At 39.0% G+C, this 20,826-nt stretch overlaps 2 protein-coding genes across 2 annotated transcripts; both read left to right on the forward strand.

Annotated features, from left to right (window-relative positions):
* The first annotated feature begins 2,932 nt into the window (after positions 1-2,932).
* On the forward strand, positions 2,933-9,246 carry LOC126375174 (solute carrier family 12 member 8). The gene is made up of 11 exons (XM_050022045.1): positions 2,933-3,391; positions 3,724-3,904; positions 3,989-4,134; positions 4,312-4,546; positions 4,714-4,915; positions 5,032-5,266; positions 5,691-5,884; positions 6,099-6,198; positions 6,804-6,950; positions 7,331-7,509; positions 7,767-9,246. The coding sequence occupies exons 1-11, from the start codon at positions 3,209-3,211 to the stop codon at positions 7,927-7,929; spliced, it is 1,965 nt and encodes a 654-aa protein (XP_049878002.1). The 5' UTR covers positions 2,933-3,208; the 3' UTR covers positions 7,930-9,246.
* Positions 9,247-10,191: 945 nt separating this feature from the next.
* On the forward strand, positions 10,192-11,767 carry LOC126375200 (survival of motor neuron-related-splicing factor 30). Its single transcript, XM_050022088.1, has 4 exons — positions 10,192-10,362; positions 10,458-10,714; positions 11,008-11,154; positions 11,232-11,767. Exons 1-4 carry the CDS (start codon positions 10,321-10,323, stop codon positions 11,500-11,502), a joined length of 717 nt encoding a protein of 238 aa, XP_049878045.1. The 5' UTR covers positions 10,192-10,320; the 3' UTR covers positions 11,503-11,767.
* The last annotated feature ends 9,059 nt before the right edge of the window (positions 11,768-20,826 follow it).

Below are 20,826 nucleotides of genomic sequence, written 5' to 3' on the forward strand. Positions count from 1 at the left end.
CTGAGGGCTCTCACCCAGTACAAAATTTAAGGCAACAGGCCTGACGGTGCCCAGTTGGGCGCGAACCTGGGCTCAAAGGAAGAATATTTGAAAGAATTAATCAACCCTGGGTCGATAGCGATAAGCGCTGAATGAGGGAAATCGTCGACCACGCCAGCGGGGTCAGTATCGGGGTTTGGTGTCGCGAGCTGATTGGCCGCCTCTATGGCTGGAGTAATCGGGTTGTCGGGATCGTATGCAGAACAACAGGGACTTCATGAACAACGGTTCTTTTTCGAACATTTTGTCCGGGGTCCTCTATTCGTATAAATATTATTTCTCGTCACACCTTTACATCTCTAGAATTAAACACTTAGTTATGCGCACTACCTTTATATTTTATCAAAACATTAAGTCTGTTCGCCCTGATAGCTGGTATATGTATACCAACAACGACATAACATTTAAGTTATAGGCAGATCGGAGTAGTCAGTGGTACATCCATCACAAGATGAACTATGTACCCCACACCTCACCGAGATTTCTGTTAGACCAACGTAATAGATGGTATGTATACCAACTTAAACGTACTTAAGTAAAATAAAGAAATATCTACACAGTAATGCGGATATGTTATTATGACTATATCTTCCTTATAAAATGGTCAATAAAAATGCACTCGTTGATGTCTTTTATATGTAGTTTAGTCTTCTTCTTTTTATGGATTGAGAGAGAAAGAAAGAAAATATTTGTTGTGTGAATGAATACCAGCCTCATCAACCCTGATGTCAGGGAGATTGAGCCACCAAAAGCCCCCATCAGTAAATACTAACCGGAACCAATGGCTTAACGTGCCTTCCGAAGCACGGATCATCTTACTTTCGGATAATAAGGTGAAATAGTAACCTAACCAAACTAGGGATCACAAAGTGATTTTTGTGATATGTCCCCACCGGGATTCGAACCCGGGGCCTCCGAATCGTGAGTCCAACGCTCAACCACTGGACCACAGAGGCCGTTTTAGTTTAGTCAATAGACACTCACAGATATTTAACTGTAATTTCCTTTGTAAAATTGTTTTTTTTTTATTATATTATGATAAATGAGTTTACATGAATACGTGTATTCATGTAAACTCACACCCAAGCACCCTGAAGACAACAAAATAAATAAATAAGGGTAGGCATGTATCTATATAACTATCAGCTTGGGTTTTTGTATTTCATTAGCTGTACAAGTAGCTACACTTTATTCATCGTAGTAGTGTATTATTTATTATTCGTTATGATTATAATAAAATCTTTATGATTATGATACGTAATAACAAATTCTGCATTTCCTCGCGTGTGGGTTTATGGGGACAATGACAAACTTCAGCAATACCGGTGTCAGTGTTATTACTGAACCAAAGACCCCTGAAAAGATTCAAGTAACGAAAAGTGGTTTGTGTTTTATGTCCCCACCGAATACTGAACTCCATGCCTCTAGATAAAGAGCCAAACGTTCCAATCACTACACCACAGAGACCGTTGGATATTGATAATTGGTGATATTAAATTACCTTATTTTAATGGTAGAGATCATCTACTACCAGTATCTTGCTGATAACAACACGCCTTTTGATCATTTAAGTATTCCAACGTACTTATATACTCGTAAGTAGGTCTACGACCTTATGATCCAATGTTATTATGATCTCTTACCTTTCACAAATACCTACCATGTACTTTTCTATGGCCGTTTGTCCTGTCCTGTCTATGATTAACAACAATCTATAGAACTAATAAATACATACTACAGTTACTAGTAGGTACTTATTACTTTCATGGCCGTACCTTCTCTATCGTTTGCATCAAATATTCAGTACAGACTACTCTTGTTGAGATGAGATGCTTGACAAACCTATAGGTATAGGTTTGTCATTCGTCCTATATTCAGTCTTATTACGACTTCTGCCTGAGATGTAGGTATATTTTTATTATAAAGTACTTACTGTGAGATAATTATTTTGACCTTCAAGACTCCTATAACACCCACACTCAAGATTATCGTGGGTTATATAATATATTAAAGTATCCGTTCATATTACTAAAAAAAAATCTACGTGATTTTTTATGACTGAATTATATGAAAAGGGACCATGCTAATCAGACATTTATCCGAACATAGTCATTGAATCATGCTCCCCTTGACTGCTCCCCGATCCGAGAATCTGATGGAAATACCTCCGTACCTACATTTTCACCTTCATTCGGCTATTATCAATGGATTTCTATCTACATCATATACCTAAGGTCATTTTATATTTTAGAAATTAAACAGCCTTTAGACGTCCCACTGCTGGGCACACGCCTCCGTCATTCAACCGCAGAGGGTATATTTAAAAACCTTACTTACTTTCAAAACGTATCGTGGCGAAATTTGTGAACGAAAGTGATAACGTCAATTTGACATTTAAATTTTTTTTTTTTTTTTTTTTGTTTTGTTTTTCCCCGAAGGGTAAGGCAAAGGGAACTATGCCCATACAGCCATGTCTGACGTATTTTTTTTTCTTGATGATTAATGAAATGATGAAAGGTGATGATGATGAAACCTAAGCCCCCACCCTCGGAGTAGACTCCTACTCCGAACCCCAAACGAATTAACTCAAAAGTCCGCATAAACTTTTGAGTTATGAAGCGGCTTCCTGACACGAAGCGAAAATAGGCAGATACACTTTGTTTATTGAATACTCCAATATAATAACACTCGCGAATGTCTTCCGACTAACTTAATGCGATCATTAACCACAAAACACCACTTCGTATTAATTATTTAGATTATTCAATGAAGAAAGCAACTGTCCCGTTCCCGTTTCCCGCCAAAAAAAAAAACTGACATTTAAATTCTGTGTGACATGCTGACATGTGTGTGTTTTTGTAGTACCTATCTAGTTCATTTAATTATTCTATGATTCAGTTCTTTATCCAGTTGTATTATTAATAATTTATTTTGATTTGTAATTAGCTTGGGTAATAAAAGCCTTATATCAAAGTCAATACCTATCCTTGCATTCGTGTGATATAAGTATTTATTTTTATATTTCTAAATAACCGTATTTTCTATTTATCTGGCTACAATAACACAAGTGCTAGTACTTGCGAATCTTGCGATTCCGCGATGCTCTTGCGGGATTTTGTAAACAATATTTTTTTATAATTATGCACCTATAGTTTTTAAATAATATAAAATGGAACAAAATAATCAATCTAGAAGAAATGACTTAGATAGTTTCCGGAATGACGAGCCGGGGTTCGACAGGGCTCGCATGAGAAGACAATCTGGTGGCTTCGTGGACCTAGGCAATGAATCACAATATGGTAGTGGTGGTCACCAAGCCTCTGGAGCCAACGAAATCTTCGCCGATATACAGGTATAACATTTTCTGAATAAAATAAACCATATCCATTGTTATGAACCAAGTGAATAGTACTTTGTCTTTTGTGACTTTCCATTCATTATCTACCTACTTATAAGAGAAACTAGGTTTCCGACGCGAGGTTTACCTAGTTGTTATTAAGTAGTTTTGGTAAATACTTCGTTAAATATACAGTCATATAAACTTGTATATTACTTCTTTCTTCCTTAGTATAAATATTACATATAATCTGTATTGATAAGATTAGGCATGAATTTATGGATATGACATCACAACACTACCTACTCAGTCATACCTTTTTCTATTGCAAATTATGTTCTTTTCAGGGTGATGTGCCTTGGTGGAAATCTAACTTTTTCATATCACAACCAGTGTTATTTGGCACTTGGGATGGAGTATTCACATCATGTCTTATCAATATTTTTGGAGTTATTGTATTCTTACGATCCGGCTGGCTTGTTGGCCAGGCCGGCATAGTTAATGCCGTATTTATAGTTATTTTTACAGGTAAGAAGTGCTTTTAAATTTTTAGGCAACTATTTCATATAACATTGTAAAGTTGTAACTGATTTTTATGTGTGTGGTTTCTAGTTTTTGTAGCTCTGATCTCAGTGTTATCAGCGGTAGGCATCTGTGAGAGATGCAGAATAGAAAGCGGAGGAGTCTACTTCCTGCTAGCGCACACATTAGGATCGAGGATGGGAGGGTCTCTAGGAATGGTATATTGTTTTGGGCAGGTAAGTTCTTTTATTAGAAAATGATTTCATCATTAATTATATTTATAAATGTTAATAACTGATAGTTTTAGCACTATAAGTATTAACCAATGCCAATATTTATTGATCATTTAACAAATAAGGAACTATTTTCTTAGTTTTACCTCAGTGAATAATAAATAATTTATTCCATTTCAGGCTGTAGGCTGTGCCTTAAATGTGTATGGTTTTGGGGAGTCCATGGCGAGTTTAGTGAATGTATCAGCTGAGAATCAGTGGCCGGCCCGAGGGTTTGCTATCGCTGCATTGATACTGCTAGCTACTATAAATGTAGCGGGAGTGAAATGGGTCATAAAATTGCAATTTATATTATTGTTGATCATCCTTCTAGCTGCTCTTGACTTCTTTGTGGGGTCATTCACATCTGTTACTGGTAAGAATATTGCTTAGATGATGTAATTAATTATTAACACTGCTGATTTAGATCTCGAACTTTTAATGTAGTCTGATTATTTTTATCTTCATTAGTTATTCACATCAACTAATTATACCAACTTCCTTCTTATGGCTAGCTATTCAATATTTACTCTATATTTGTAGGTACTGAATTCAAAGGTTGGATGGGTGGTACAATGGCCAACAACACATGGTCACAATACGAGCAAGGAAATTCTTGGTTTACCTGTTTCGGAGTATTCTTCCCGACCATCACGGGTATATTGGCTGGTATTAACATGAGTGGTGACTTGAAAAACCCATCTGCTAATATACCCAGTGGCTCTCTGGCAGCTATAAGTACCGGGTGAGAATTTTTATATAATTAAATATTTATATCAGAGAAAAAATATCGAAAATAGACTTTGTAGTGTCAAAGATCAGAGAAAAAGAAATGTATATGATATAATTATTTGTTTTCAGAACATTCCTATACTTGATGTTCATCATAACTCTAGCAGCAACCGTGACAAGAACGGGCCTTCAGAACAACCTTTCAATCACAGCTGATATTTCTGCTGTGACAGTGTTACTGTTAGCTGGCCTGTATGTCAGCTCCATGAGTTCATGTCTCGGTGCTATGTATGGCACACCCAGGGTTCTGCAAAGTATTGCCAATGAAAGGGTCATACCTGGACTAGAAATTCTGGGTAGAGGTGTAAGTAGATGGTCTACTATATTAAGATTTGCTTTAATTTAACACTATCTATAAGTCCCTTGTGGAGTCATGGTAATTTGACTTGGTGATTATATTAGTTGACTCACCTCACTTTTTATTGTGTGAGGACTGTTTGACTTGTAACTGTTTACTGCTTAGAAATCTGTTTTGCTAGAAGTACAACTATGTAATTGAAGTTTGCGCATTGGAAGTCTACTGACAGCTGGAAGAAACGCTGGCTTTATAACCAACGATAGTAGCCTTTAAGGAATATTTCATTTTATGTTGTTCTTATTGGGCTCTGTGTTCCGCATACTTATTAAGACGGTGCATTATGCGTAATATTTCATTTTATTAAAACATCAAATATTTTGAGCTGGTTTTTGTAGTTACCATTCTCATATTTTTCTTTTTATGTCCGCAGCGAGGCCCGAACAAAGTGCCGATATATTCAATGGTGGTAGTGGCAATAGTGACCATCACGTTTATCATTATTGGGGACATCAACGCACTCGCGCCCATCGTCACGATGCCGTTCCTCATCACATACGCTAGCATTGATTACTCTTACTTTGCCCTCGCACAGACATTTGATTTGCAACACAAACGTGAGATGAGGTATGTACTTTATTTTAGTTTATATCATCTAAGATATAAGGGTGTTTGGACCCTAGCTCGGCGACAATAGATGGCATAAGTGTAGCCATGCCATTCGGTGATCGCAATTATTATTTTTGTCATAGATAAACTAAACTAAATGAGCTCTACACCTTTTTGTCACAACTAGGGATCGAAAAAGTGAATGATGTATAACAAATATATTCACTTGCAGATTCCAGGGTCATTCGCAGAGGGATACTCAGGTTTATGGCGCTACTGGCAGCGATCTCGATCTGTTGTTCCCTGAGAGGATTCGTCATAAAACTGTTGGTGTAAGTGTCACACTTGCGTACATTTCAACATAGATTGTAACAGTATTATATGTGTTCTCAAATAAGCTACTTGTGAATCGTTCTGTCCTTTGTTTGGTAAGGACTTATCAGGCTTGAATCATCTGATTGTCCGAAAAAGTAAGTTGATTCCGTGCTTCGGAGGGCACGTTAAGCCGTTGGTCCCGGCTATTAGCCGTAAAAAAAAACACCTCCACCAACCCGCATTGGAGCAGCGTGGTGGAGTATGCTCCATACCACCTCCGGTTGATTGAGGGGAGGCCTGTACCCAGCAGTGGGAGATATATTGGCTGTTTATTTTATGTTATGTTATGTTGGAAACATACAAAGTTCCCGTAATTCCCAGAAGAGGAAATTACTGGGGGGTTAAAATGGCCACATCGAAGTAATTCATCTAAGAAAGCAATGTTGCAATTTAACATTTGCGCATATAAAAGTAAGTGCACAATGCAAACAAATGTCAAATAGCAATATTGCTTTCTTAGATTAATTGCTTCGATGTGGCCATTTTAACCCCCCTGGTCCTTTTGCGTTGTTTTAGTGAATTCGCAAAGCACCTTCTTACATTCTGATTAACATTTTTATAGGACTTCACACCGTCTCCTACTGACCCAGCGATAATGAATGGAAGGTTATCAAACGGTGACGCTGTACGGCGACCGAGTGTCAGTGTACACTCGAAAAACAAGAACTGGTACTCGCATCTCTGTAACAGGTGGCTGTCTCTATCTGGGGTATGTATTCAAGTTACTAATGTACACTAATATGTTACACAAGTATTAAAAGTTTGTATTAAAAGAGGGTATCTCCGAAAATACTCATCGGATTCCAAAAAATACGTCATCATCGTCTCCTTAGCATTATCCCGTTTTTCACAGGGTCCGCATACTTAACAAAAGAAACGAAATAAAAAAACGTATCGTATTTCAAAAAATACGTATATTAGCAATATTTAGAATAGACCTTCAGGGTTCACGTAGGCGAAGCCGCGAGCATATCTAGTGGTTAATGAACGTACTTTAAAATAATTTATCGAAAATCAAAGGTTTAATATTTAACCGGTATGTTGTTCTCTATCCTATTTGTAGAAAGTAATTTTATTGTTTCTAATTAGGTGGCGATAAAACTGCTACTAATGTTTTTGGTGCACTGGATGTACGCCCTGGGTTGCCTGTCGATCTTGTGGCTGCTGTGGCTGTACATCGGCGCTGCCAACCCCGCTGTGAAGCCTGGCCGCGCGTCAGAGTTCCGCTTCTTTCACTGGCTGAAGATATCCTTCCTACAGGCTATTGGGTAAACTTACAGTTTCATATAATTATGTTTCTTTTAGTTCTAGGGATTTCAAACTTTTATGTTATGACTTTTATAATATAATTAAATTGCGTAATGTTTAAGAACCTTGTTTCTTGTCTTAGAAGTCAACTTAGGAATCATGCCGTGTCTGTTGTGGTGGTAGATGACACGGGCTGGTTACCTGTTACAGGTCATCATTAATTATGTATACGATTGTGTGAGTGTATATATTTTTATGTTCGTAATCATGATTGCAGCAAGCGGCCGCTGGAATACGAGCAGCTGGTGGTGACCCCAGTACACGCGGACATCACAGTGGAACAAGAGCGACTCAACGACGACAACGAAGACTTTGCGTCCCGCCGCCGCTACCACCAGTCCACTGCTCTACAAAGCCACCTCGTCAACGTTGACGCATAATGAAACCATGATAGCCTTGTTCAGAAAGTGCGTGACTTACCGATGTAAGTCACACTACGATTAGTGTCACGGGTTTGAATCCCGGGTTCGGGTCTAAACCACTGAATTCGACTTTATGAGTTTGAATTCATGTTTGGATCATAGATTGATATCACGCATTTTCCAGAATTTATGGGACTCCGACTCGATTAATGGAAATAGGCTCGCCCCCTACATGGGACTTAAACATAGCTGGCGAGGAGTGGATGTGTGCACTATACACCTCTGCATACCCCTTCGGAGACAAAACACAACTTATGGTTCCAGTATTCAATATGTTGCAGAACATCACTGGGACATTATTTGACAAAAAGAAAGTTACAATAAGGTTTGACATGAAAGTGCTAATTTGGAAAGTATCCAAAAATAGGTGTATTATTATTGCAGGTTTATGTTCTTAGTTACAAATTGTAGATGTCAAGCAGGATTCAAACCTGGGGCCTTAGCCAAGTTGCAAACGATTACGATAATTCAAGCAGCCAAGTAGTGATCTGATGCAAACTTACAATAATTCACGTCTAAAGAAGAGTCGTGTTTCGTAATCGTTTTCAACTTGGTTGAAACCGTGTGTGTGTATAACCACAAGATGTTTACTCTCGGCACCCTTCACTTCACGCCCATCATTACGGCACAAAAGCCATTCCATCTATTTCTTTCCTTCCTTGCTCTTTCTCCTTTGATGTTTCTTGAGATTTCGTCAATAGTCAATAAGTTTGACAGCGTTTCTTTTCAGTCCTGAATGCATTTTAATGAACTTGTTTAATCTTTGATAATATTCAGATTCAGATACATTAGTAAGGTAAAAACTGGTATGGCTGAAATAATAAAAAGTAACGATGAAATATGATTCATGTGCGTGCTTGTAAAGAAAATATGTAAGTATATAATAGGTATATTTTTTACTAATTTATTTATTACTTATGCATTTACCCTAATTAATAACACTTGCTGTGCATTGAGATTTGATAATCATATTGCGTTGACTGATTGTAAGAATTTACTGCAGTAGGTACGGTATAGGGAGCCAACGAAATACTTTTACTTGTACATAATTATTATACATACATTGTAACTTATGCCTAGTGCGACACATAATTTGTAAGTAACTTATTTACTCAAAGTTAGTGACCGTTTTAAGTGGATTTAATAAAAATGTTAAAACCTTTTTTTAACTATTTATCTTATTTATATTGATGTCATTTCTAGTAATATAGTTGTATTGTAATGTAAATTAAGTATTTTTATACGTATATAAAATAATACAATTCTAAAAATAAGTATTTGACTTTGTTTTTGAAGCTAAGAACTTTTTCGCACTACATCTGATTCTTATACGATCCGAGTCTGAGAAGGATTAGTGTACAAACTATACATATAAATAGTAGTACTACGGGTATCCGGCCACTGGATCGGTCATTTCAAAAACTGAAATCAGATAAAAATCGGAATAGTGCGGAAACGCTCGAATGTTGTGATAAATATGGAAAAACACTGAACATCCCATGTAGCTACTTATACGTAAATAAAAATGTTCTTCAATTTCTCCGGAAATGCATGTAGAGCATACAGAACTCCAACGGAGATAAAAATTACTGTTTTGTGTTTTAGGCGGTAATTAAATGGTGGAAGAAAGGATCGTAAGATCTACTCTGAACTGGCGTGCGTGTATGAAACGATCGATGAACGTGGAGGAAGCAAGAGAAGTGTGTCAGAATCGAAGCAAATGGAATTCCGTAGTCTCTGCTTACCCCGGTGGGAAATAAGCGTGAATATTCATTAAATATATTCATATAATCGTCATTGCTTCCACGATAGTAACATCAATGCTTCCACAGTTACAAGCTAATTTAACAAGGTTTTTTCATATTTTTTCAATACTGTTCCAACTGATATAGAACAAGGCCTAAAAAAAGCTATTTTCATACTCTATGGTCATACAACATTTCAGGGTTGCCAGATTAGCGGACCTTTTCACAGTTTTGGCGAAACAAAAACGATAGGAGAAACTTTGAATCCCCATGTTTCTTTTTATTATTTCAGCCAATCCATTTCTTGTCTCACATATTTGACGGGCATTGATTGATCCGCATAATGTTTAATTTCAAGACTTGGGAATCGTATATCTTTCATATTCCTTAGGATTTTTTAAGGAAATAGGGGAAAGGAAATTGCAAAAACGTGTCTGGCAGGCATCCCTATGTCAATGTCAAAGTTAGCTGTCAATCAAACATCGATGGTCGTGTCTTGTGTGAGTGTGCGTCGCATCATTATCATAAATAAATGTGAAACAGTGAAGTTATTGCAAAACAGTATCGCTTAATACGGGAACAAATATCAACAATCACTTAAGCGATGGCTGAAGATTTGAGAAATTACAATCTACAACTACAGCAGGTGATTTTTATATTAATTTACCAATAAAGCTACGTGCATGTCTTCAATACTTACATCTACAAAGCGATGATAATCACTTTCAATTGATGTTTCAGGTGGAAGCAGCTTTACTTACCGACCCTCAGAATGAGGAGCTGCTGAAGCTGAAAGCGGATCTGGAAGAAGTAATTGAATTGACAAAAGATCTAATAAAGACCCAGGAAGGTAACTCCAAAGTGCCCAATATTCATGGTTCTAGTAATGACGATGATGTTACAGCGTCCCTGTTGGCGGCCGAAGGAGCTTCCGAAAGGCCGCAGACTTTATGGAAGGTTGGAGAAAAGTGCTTAGCCAAGTGGAGAGCAGATGGAGCGTAAGTATAAATTGGTACTGCATTTAAATTTTAAACACAGTAGTAGCACATCAAGTGTAATATTATGTAACTTGACCTGGGTTTGCCTGGGTAAAAGTTTTACCCCATGTTTATAAAGGAATGTAGATCGTAACAGTAAAGAACCGCATAAAAATTCTAATAATCACATGTGGTTCATGCTCTGTACTCTGTGTGGGTGTCTACTATCTTTTCTCTAATTAATATTATCGATTGCAGCTTATAATGTTTCTTATAATGTTAATGCAAATGTTAATGCAAACCATGAACTTTAGGTTCTATGAAGCTCTGATTGAAGAGATAGCTGAAGATAGCCTCAAAGTAAAGTTTGATGGCTACACAACCCTAGAAAATGTTTCCTTGCTGGACATCAAACCCTTAGGAACTGGTATTAAAAGGCCGGCTGAGAGTGACGAGGGCAAGTGAGTATAAGACATATTGAACCAAAACATTTTTTTGTTATTAAATGGCTTTCTCTTAAATGATACTATTATTTTAGGCATGGAAAAGGTTATAACAGAGAATACTTGAAGAAGAAGAAACAAAAAAAACAACAAAGATTTAAGCAAATTGAAGAGGAGAGAGAAAGTGAGAAAAACAAATGGCTTTCCTTCAATACTAAAGCTGCTAAAAAGCCAGGAGTGAAGAGTAAAAGCATTTTTGCTTCTCCAGACAACCTAACTGGTAGAGTTGGAATTGGAACTTGTGGCATATCTGGGAAACCAATGACTGAGTACACACCTGGTGAAAAGTGGAAGAAGGGTGGATAATAAATACTCTTACAAATAGTTTCATGTTTTTAGTATAAGTTATGGTTATTCATAGTTTTAATGTTCTTACATAGCCATTTGACTGTTTAGTAATACTGAAAAACATTGCCTTTGATGTGCTGTTACCCACAACTGAGATGTTTATATTAAATAAAACATGGTCAAGATTGAGTACATATTATACTCATATAATTCGATGCGTGAATTCTATGTAAAAACCAAAGTTGTGACAGAACTATAAATAAATTCAGATTAAAGATTTGAAGGATGTTTTTAATTTTAACTTTTATACTTTGTGTCTCAATCCTTGAAATAAATTAAAATTTTGTAAATTAAAAAAACATGTTGCTCCAACTAAGTGCTCCGTCAACCAAAAGCTGCAACTGTTCTGGAACGTAACACTCCTTTACATAGTGCAGTTCCGTGCTCTCACGATAGATGGCGTGGTACTTACTTCACGTATAGCATATTGACCAGAGATGGCAGTAGGAGAATCATTCAAAAGATAAGCACAGGCAGGCATGTGCTGAAAAAATATATATTTCCTCAAACTGAAGTGACATCTCTCGTTACTTTAATCATGGTGCGAAAGAGACATGTTTCGTCTTTTACTATATCTCTGTCCTGCTGTCATTCACACCGTAATACATAACATATGCGCACGATTATATCCCATTTGGAGTACATCCATTGCAAGATGTATTAAATAACCACGCTACGTTAAAAGGGTATACATTGAGTTTGCTTCAGCATATTATGCTGAACCTATATGCTGCCTGGACTTATCTTTCGAATCAATTTCGAATTGATTACACCTATTGCCATCTCAGTTCGGAGCTCGATTATATAATCCGCCGTATTACATTACGGCTAGCCATTTTCAAAAACAGGGTCGTTTTTTTTATGTGGCGGCTCAACAATTAGCCAGATTGTCACCGAAACACGTTCTACAAAATGGCGAACCACGTTTAGCCGCAATGCAGGTAGGTACCTAATTTAGCTGACCTAACCGGTAGATACCTAATTTAATTCAAAACCAATTTAATAAGAAAAAGATAAGTAGGTACATACCGGTACATGTTAGTGAGGCACTTTCTGTATTCGACGCCATTATTGTTGGGTACCTAAATACGTCAGGCAGCATGTGTTAAATATAGGAATTTAACTGCCAAAGAAGCGGTTTTTAACCCGCTGCATTACATACTCTACTTACATTAAGGCTAGCCTAGCTAAATTATTATCACGGCAAAATCAGGCGTACGGTCACGAGCATTAATATGTATACACTTTGGTACCATGTCACATTAACTTTTTTGACAAATTGAACTGTAAGTCTCAAAAAATGTCAAATATGTTAGTGCGACAGAGTCCTAAAGTGGGTACATTATATTGCTCATGACTGTACATACCTACCGCGAACAGGTCCAGGATGTTTTAAACAAGAGTCAGGTCAAGAGTACTCTAAACCGGCAAGCATGCATGAAGTCTTTAATGAGAGTGGAAGAAGCAAAGTGGTGTGTCAGGATCGTAGTAAGTGGAGCTCCGTGGTCTACTCTGCCTAACCCCAGGGGAAACAGGCGTGATCTTAAGTATGTATGTGTAAATTCTCCCGCGACCTGATTGATGCGCAACATTGAGGAGTATACTCTCACCTCTGCTCTCTCCGGTTGACGCTGTTTTTCCGAAGAGTGTAAGTACCTTATTTGTGGTAAATAGGAGGTAGGTACAACAAGCATCTTCTAAGTCTTTGTTATAGATATCTCAAATATCTTACTTAAATGATGACTACTTCCGATGAAATATTTCGCTGATAAAGGTAACTATTTATAACAACTTGCTCTCCGAGTCCGACTCGCCGAATACCGAGGGTTCCGTCCGACCCAAGACATTACGTACGCAGCGCGGAATGAATTCATCATTCATTTATAAATCTTGGCTATAAGAGCAAGAGCAGTTAATTACTGTTTGTAACAAGAATAGCACCATAAAATATGGTTATGAATTATTTTAAATAACGAAAGTTGCTTAGGTACATTATTTCGCCTTATCTATCAAAAAATAATTAAGTGACTAAGTGGGTATTTACTAATTTGATGGTTTTACTCACGGTTTACTAGGTACACCATCTGCGTGATCGAAATCGCTGTATGATAAAGACAAGTGGCAGATTCAATCTTGATGCAGCTTAGATTGGATATCTTTTATGATCAAAGCCAAAAATACCCGTTTATCATCAGTATATGTAGTAGGTACATAAGTATTAATAAAGGAAGTAACCAAAGGCAAGGTTCTAGGTACTTTAAGGCATTTATGTTTTTCTTTATTAAGTACAGTCCTGCAGAACAGTGGTAGTAGGTATCTTGAATATAAATTATATAAAGTCTTACAGATTTCAGTAAGCTGTCTGATTTATCTGACTGCAGGCGACCCAATAGAAGGTGATATTAGGATCTTGTTGAAGTTTTGACTCGAAACAATGCTCATGACCCACCCCACCTGCCCTGCTACTGCCCCAAAGATCAAATAAGCTCCAGCATTAATGTCACCTCTTCAATGTTTATGTATATTTATTATTACTATCTGTCCTCTATACCTACACATAAAAGACGTGTAAATGTTAGCATAATTGGATCATTTTGAGCCATGAGATGATCTCCTTTCAGTCCTGTCACCATATGGTTCATTATATCCATCTAAGGACTTCAAGACGATAAATTTCGATAAATCAATATCTTCTGATTAACATATGCACCTACTCCCTCAGGGATTACAGTTATGAGTTAAGTTTACAGAGATAGAAAACCGAAAACTTCAAGGCTTTGCAATGTTTAAACTTTTTTCGTGGTGTTTACATTTGCATTGAATATAGATCAAAGGTAATCACCGATTGTAGCAATCTTAAAATATCCGTTGCTATTAACAGCTGTAAAACATTAGAAATCAGTCCGTCGAAGTACTAACAACCTAAGAACATGCTCACTTACTATTTAGTTATGGTTTGGGATAAAGTCATAAGCTTTAAAATAGGCGCGGCGATGCGTGGCTAAGTACCGTATACCTATTACCTACGCTCAATAATAACTACATCGAAACGCGTGTAGGAGGCGAAGTGTGTAGGCAAAATCAGTCATGTTCGCCTCAAACTGTTTACAAACACAGAACTCAAATTAGTGCCACTTTCAATCAGAGCACTTGTAATGAGTGCTAGATACTATTCGACATGCTTTTAGAAAAGTTTACAGACACAGTTAAATGGTTCTCATTGAGAACGGTTGGCGGTTCAAATAGATCTCTACGTTAATTTATATTCCACGTACGTAAGTACCTACATATTATTTTCTATTCTACGTTAATTTTCAACAGTCATTTCAGAAATAGGATACTTATAATAATTATTCTGTATTCTATGGAAATAGGTAACTATTATGAAGCATTAGACATGGTCTGGTGACGTGTATACATACATAAAGTGCAAAATATTAAGTACTTCTCCGTTATCGTGTACCTATACGAATATAGTCTATTGCTTCCAACTAAAGTCCGTGAGCATACCGGCTCTCTCCTAGTTTTCCCGACTCTTTCTCATTTTCTGTACCTACAATGCACCGGCTACCAGAATACATTTTTACCTAGTGATCAAAACCAGTGACATAATACTTAGGTATCGTATTATTGCGTTTTTTTTGGTTCATTAAGTTTGGTTGCTGTTCCCCTAATACCGAATTAGCTTTATAAGAATAGATGGCTATCTATTCTTCGTGCCGTGGTCGAGTTATGCTGACCGGAATCCTCCAACGCGCGGCCAATGCCTTGGGCAAGTGGTTTCGCAAATGGAGAATCGAGGTAAACCCGGAGAAAAGTGCAGCGGTGTACTTTTCAAAGGGCTATTATAACACGCCACGGTCACGCCGTCAACTTAAAATCATTAAGATGTTTGGCAAGCCGATCCCTTGGGAGGAGCAAGTCAAATATATCGGCGTAGTCTTATATAGACGTCTCTCTTTCAAGGCCCATATCAAACGTGTGCGCGATCGCGCCGCGTTTGTAATGGGCCGTCTTCATTGTCTCCTTAACAAGCGAAGTAAATTGTCCCTTAGGAATAAGGTGAAAATCTACACGACTTGCATCCGTCCGATCATGACCTATGCAGGGGTAGCTTTCGCTCATGCGAGTCCCTCTCAAATCCACCGTCTACAGGTAATACAAAATCGTTTCATGCGGAAAGCCACGGGAGCTCCGTGGTCCTTGACCTAGGTCTGCCAACCATTGCCCAATGGCTCAAATTAGCTTCCAAACGTTTTTTCGATTCTGCTCCGCATCACCCAAATCCCCTGGTAGTTGCGGCTTCCGAATACATCCCGCTTAGGGACGGTACTGAAAAGTATCGGCGTCCGAAGAACGTAATATACGATCCCGACGACCCGATTACTCTAGCCATAGAGGCAGCCAATCAGCTCGCGACACCAAACACTTCAGGACCCCGATACCGACCCCACCGGCGTGGTCGACGATTTCCCTCATTCAGCGCTTATCGCTATCGACCCACTAGGGTTGATTAATTCTTTCAAATATTTTTCCTCTCAGACGACGCCCTGAGCCGAGGTTCGCGCCCAACTGGGCACCCTCAGGCCTGTTGTCTTAAACGTTGTACCGGGTGAGAGCCTTCAGCGCTCCCCATTTGTCCGGCCAAGTAGTTAATGCCATCTGCGGCAAATCTAAAATAAGTCACGTCAAAAAAAAAAGTTTGGTTGCTGTCTAAGTAACTTTATGACTACTGTATTGCATGCTACTTTAGCATCCCGATCTCCGTATTTCCAAAAACCGCCATAGATTTTTGGCTCGGCCTACCGATAATTAATAAAAACAACTTTGAATATCGGAACCGATGAAACAAAGCCCTTGTTCGCTGTCTACGAACACGTGCAACGAATAGTCGAATCAAAGCACTGTAACAGGGCACAAAGCATCAGTTACCTCTTGATTTTACATTTCAAAAGAATGGGAGTGAGGAAAAGGAACTTATTCAAACTCTGTTATCGCTCGTTATTATTGTAACCTGAACACTGGCTTTTTGGTTTGCTCACTGGTTACATAGACAAAGTGTTCAGAAAGAATGAAACTCGATTTGTGACTTCCCTGCACATATAAAGGTCAAATTAAAATTTTGAATAGTGCACGCGGTGAGCTGAAAATTCGTTTGTTCATGTGTGTCTGTACGAGTAACATGAATCACACAAAATAAGCAATACCTTCTTTATCTGTGTTATTTATCTACTGTTATTAATAAGCAAAAAGCAAAACAAGGCAAATTTTAATTAGGTAAGTACTTCAAAAACACAAAAGTTTTCCGGTTTATTTCGCTTTCCCAGTTCAATCCGAATTCGAAGGTCCTGGGTTCGATTCCCGGTGGAAACATATCACAAAAAAAAACTTTGTGGTCTCTATTTTGGTTAGGACATTACAGGGTGATCACCTGATTGTCCGACAGTAAGATGATCCGTGCTTCGGAAGGCACGTTAAGCCATTGGTCCCGGTTACCACTTTCTGATGTAAGTAAGTAGTCGTTACATGAGCCATGGCAGGGGCCCTTGGCGGCTCAATTGACCCTGACACCAGGGTCGATGAGGTTGGTATTCCACCTCACAACCCACACGATAGAAGCAAAAGCTCAATGATAATATTTTTATTTAGGTGACGATGTGGCTTAAGGTAGGCCACGCTTACATAGTAATTGCCAATCAGTCTAGTTTCCCCGGTAGTTACCCGGATCCCTCTCCTAAAATATATATCTAGGATCGCACCGGAACACAATTTAATGTCGCTTGGCGGCGCGGCTTGGTCGTCGGGTGGTAACTAACCACGACAAAAGCCTCTGGCGTGTGGCGTTTATTTAGTACCTATGTGTCACGTCATCGTACAATTAAAACAGTAAAGGGGTGACTTATTTCAATGAATATTTAAAATAACAGACCGGTTGATGTTTTGTTCGTATAGACTACTAGATGTTCGCGCATCGACTATGTCACATACAATGGTTGTAACATCACTTTCACAGGAGGGTCACAAAAAATTATATCTGGGAGTTTTTTTTTTATCTTGGGTTATTTCTTTCCCGATGGAATATTTAAGATATATGCTGTTTCTGTCAGACATCATATCAGTACAAAAAATATATCCGAGTCCGCATTAAAACAAAAAGTTCAATTTACTAGGTAACTATACGTTTAACGGGGTAAATTCGACACTAACCGTAAATTAAGTTCCGCGGGAACGACGTCGCTAGCAATTGCTGGTGAATAATAAAGAGAATTAGTTCCCTTCAAAAGATTTTCTGTAAAAATATCTATTCTTCTATCTCTATCAAATTAAACTATCCGTAGTGTCTCTGGGGACGAAAGTAAAAAATGTAGGGCAATTCGATTACCTACTTTTTAACCAACTTCAAAAAAAGTAGGTCATCTATTTGACCCGTATATACGTAATATTATTGGAATTGCACATGTTCGTATACTTAATGTTATTCTATGTAGGAAAATTTCGCAGGTGTATGTATAATGTATGTTTGTCCATAGAAACTACAATTCGTATTGCAATATTATTTTTTTTGGATTAAGTATCGTCCAACTTAGGTAATAGTGCAAGTTTCATCAAAATCGGCTTAATCGGCTTATTATACATTTATGGTAAAATAACATTATTACTAAACAACAACAGTGATCTCGTTGATGTCTTTTGTATGAAGGAAGCCCTTTTCAGTGTTGATAGGCAAAATTAAGCTGTTAGAGGTTATTTAATCAATCTGTATTTCAATCATTCTTTGTTTATTGGATTAAGTATCATTCACCTTACAGAATAGTGCAAATTTCATTAAAATCGATTGAGTAGTTGTCATGTTATGGTTAACAAAAGTACGTATTAAGTACTTACCTAATTTAAAAAATAAACAAGTTCAAAATATATCTAATAATAAATATTTTTTAATACAATGTTAGAATATAATTTCTGAAGTCGGCGCAAACAACAACCTTTTTACCTACAAACCCTGCAAGATGTTCCACCGTGGTTATTTTACCTACGTACGACTCTATGAAACCGTGCAGTTCGACCGGCTTTCTTTCTATTTGTGCCGTCTTCAGAAGTTAGATTCTATAATAATAAAAAATATAATATTGGGATGTAAGGGGCTCCAAACGACACCTTTCGGAGCCCAAGCCAACCTCGCCTGCACGCGGTACATCCTGCTATTCAACGAAAGAGGCTCTGGCGACCCACCAACACGCACTGGACCAGCGCGGTGGGCTTATGGTCCAAACCCCCCCCCCAATATGACCTCAACACATAAAAAACGGCCCCCAGTCCCCGGCAGCCCCGTTGTCCGTGGCTACGGTAGCGGCTACGGTAACGGCGGGGCAGGGGGTGCGAAGAATCTCCGGGCTGGATTCGGCTACCACCAACGACGACTGTACCTGGCAACATACAACACGTGCACACTGAGGACCGACGAGAAGCTTACCGAGTTGGAAGAATCTATCAGCAAGTTACACTGGGATGTCATCGGGTTGTCTGAAGTCCGAAGAAAGGGCGAGGACACGATAACTCTGGGCTCCGGTAACTTGCTGTACTTCCGGGAGGGCGAGCAACTGTCCATGGGTGGTGTCGGGTTTATCGTCCACAAGTCCCTAGTCAACAACGTGTTGACCATCGGTAGTGTTTCGAGCAGGGTAGCGTACCTGGTACTCAGAATATCATCGCGATATTCGCTGACTGTCATCCAGGTATACGCTCCGACCTCGGGACACCATGATGACGAAGTGGAGACTATGTATGAGGAGATTTCTAAAGCCATGCATAGCCATAAAAGCCACTACACGATTGTGATGGGGGACTTTAATGCACAGTTGGGGAAACGTTGCGGTAACGAGCTGAGAGTGGGGCAATTTGGATTTGGGGTCCGGAACACCAGAGGCGGGATGCTTGCGGACTTTATGGAGAAGGAGAACCTCTATATGATGAACTCCTTCTTCAGGAAGCCCGCGACCCGCAAATGGACCTGGATGAGTCCCAGTGGCAGGTATAAAAATGAGATCGATTTTATCATGTCGACGAAAACCACATATTCAATGATGTCTCTGTGATCAATGCCGTTAAGACGGGAAGCGATCACCGCATGGTAAGAGGCACATTGAATATCAATATCAAGCTAGAAAGATCGCGACTGATAAAATCCACGCTCCGACCGGCGCCAGCCCAGATCCAAAACCCCGAGCGTTTTCAGCTCGAGCTTCAAAACCGCTTCGAGTACCTTGAGAACTGCGCAGACGTGGACGATATAAACGACCTGATGGTGGATGCTGTCCGTACGGTAGGTTCTAAACATTTTAGAACCCGCCGTACCAAAACGCAGAAACTCTCCGCACACACACTCGAACTCATGGATAAGAGACACGAAATGAGGCTGCAGGACTCAGCGGATGTCTTACGTTATAGACAACTTAATAGACAGATCTCGAAGTCTTTGACGAGCGACCTTCGCCAATTTAATACTAAACGTATTAAAGAGGCTATAGAGCGGAACAAGGGCTCCAAGGTGTTCGCAAAAGATCTGTCTATTGGGCAAAGTCAACTAGCGAGACTGAAAACTGAGGACGGCAGAATCATTTCGTCGACTCCCGAAATCCTGAGGGAGATTGAGAGTTTCTATAGACAGCTATATTCCACGAAAACATCAGGCGAAAGCATGGCTCGAGACCCTCGAGCCAAGCTTACCCGACACTACACTGAAGATATCCCGGACGTCAGCCTGTACGAGATTAGGATGGCCCTCAAACAACTCAAAAACAACAAAGCGGCAGGAGATGACGGAATCACAGCAGAACTATTGAGAGCGGGCGGAACGCCAATACTTAAAGTCCTCCAAAGGCTCTTCAATTCCGTCATATTTCAGGGCAAAACGCCGAGAGCATGGAGCGGAGGCGAGGTGATCTTGTTCTTCAAGAAAGGTGATAAAGCCCTACTGAAGAACTACAGACCTATCTCGCTTCTGAGCCATGTCTACAAGTTGTTTTCGAGGGTCATTACGAATCGTCTCGCTTGCAGGTTTGACGACTTCCAGCCTCCCGAACAAGCCGGTTTCCGAAAAGGCTTTAGCACCATAGACCACATCCATACGCTGCGGCAGGTTATACAGAAGACCGAAGAGTATAATCTGCCACTTTGCTTGGCGTTTGTGGACTATGAGAAAGCCTTTGATTCGATCGAGACCTGGGCTGTGTTGCAGTCTCTTCAGAGGTGCCAAGTGGACCATAGGTACATCGAAGTGCTAAG

This window comes from Pectinophora gossypiella, chromosome 2, assembly GCF_024362695.1.
Source record: "Pectinophora gossypiella chromosome 2, ilPecGoss1.1, whole genome shotgun sequence".
Lineage (NCBI taxonomy): Eukaryota > Metazoa > Arthropoda > Insecta > Lepidoptera > Gelechiidae > Pectinophora > Pectinophora gossypiella.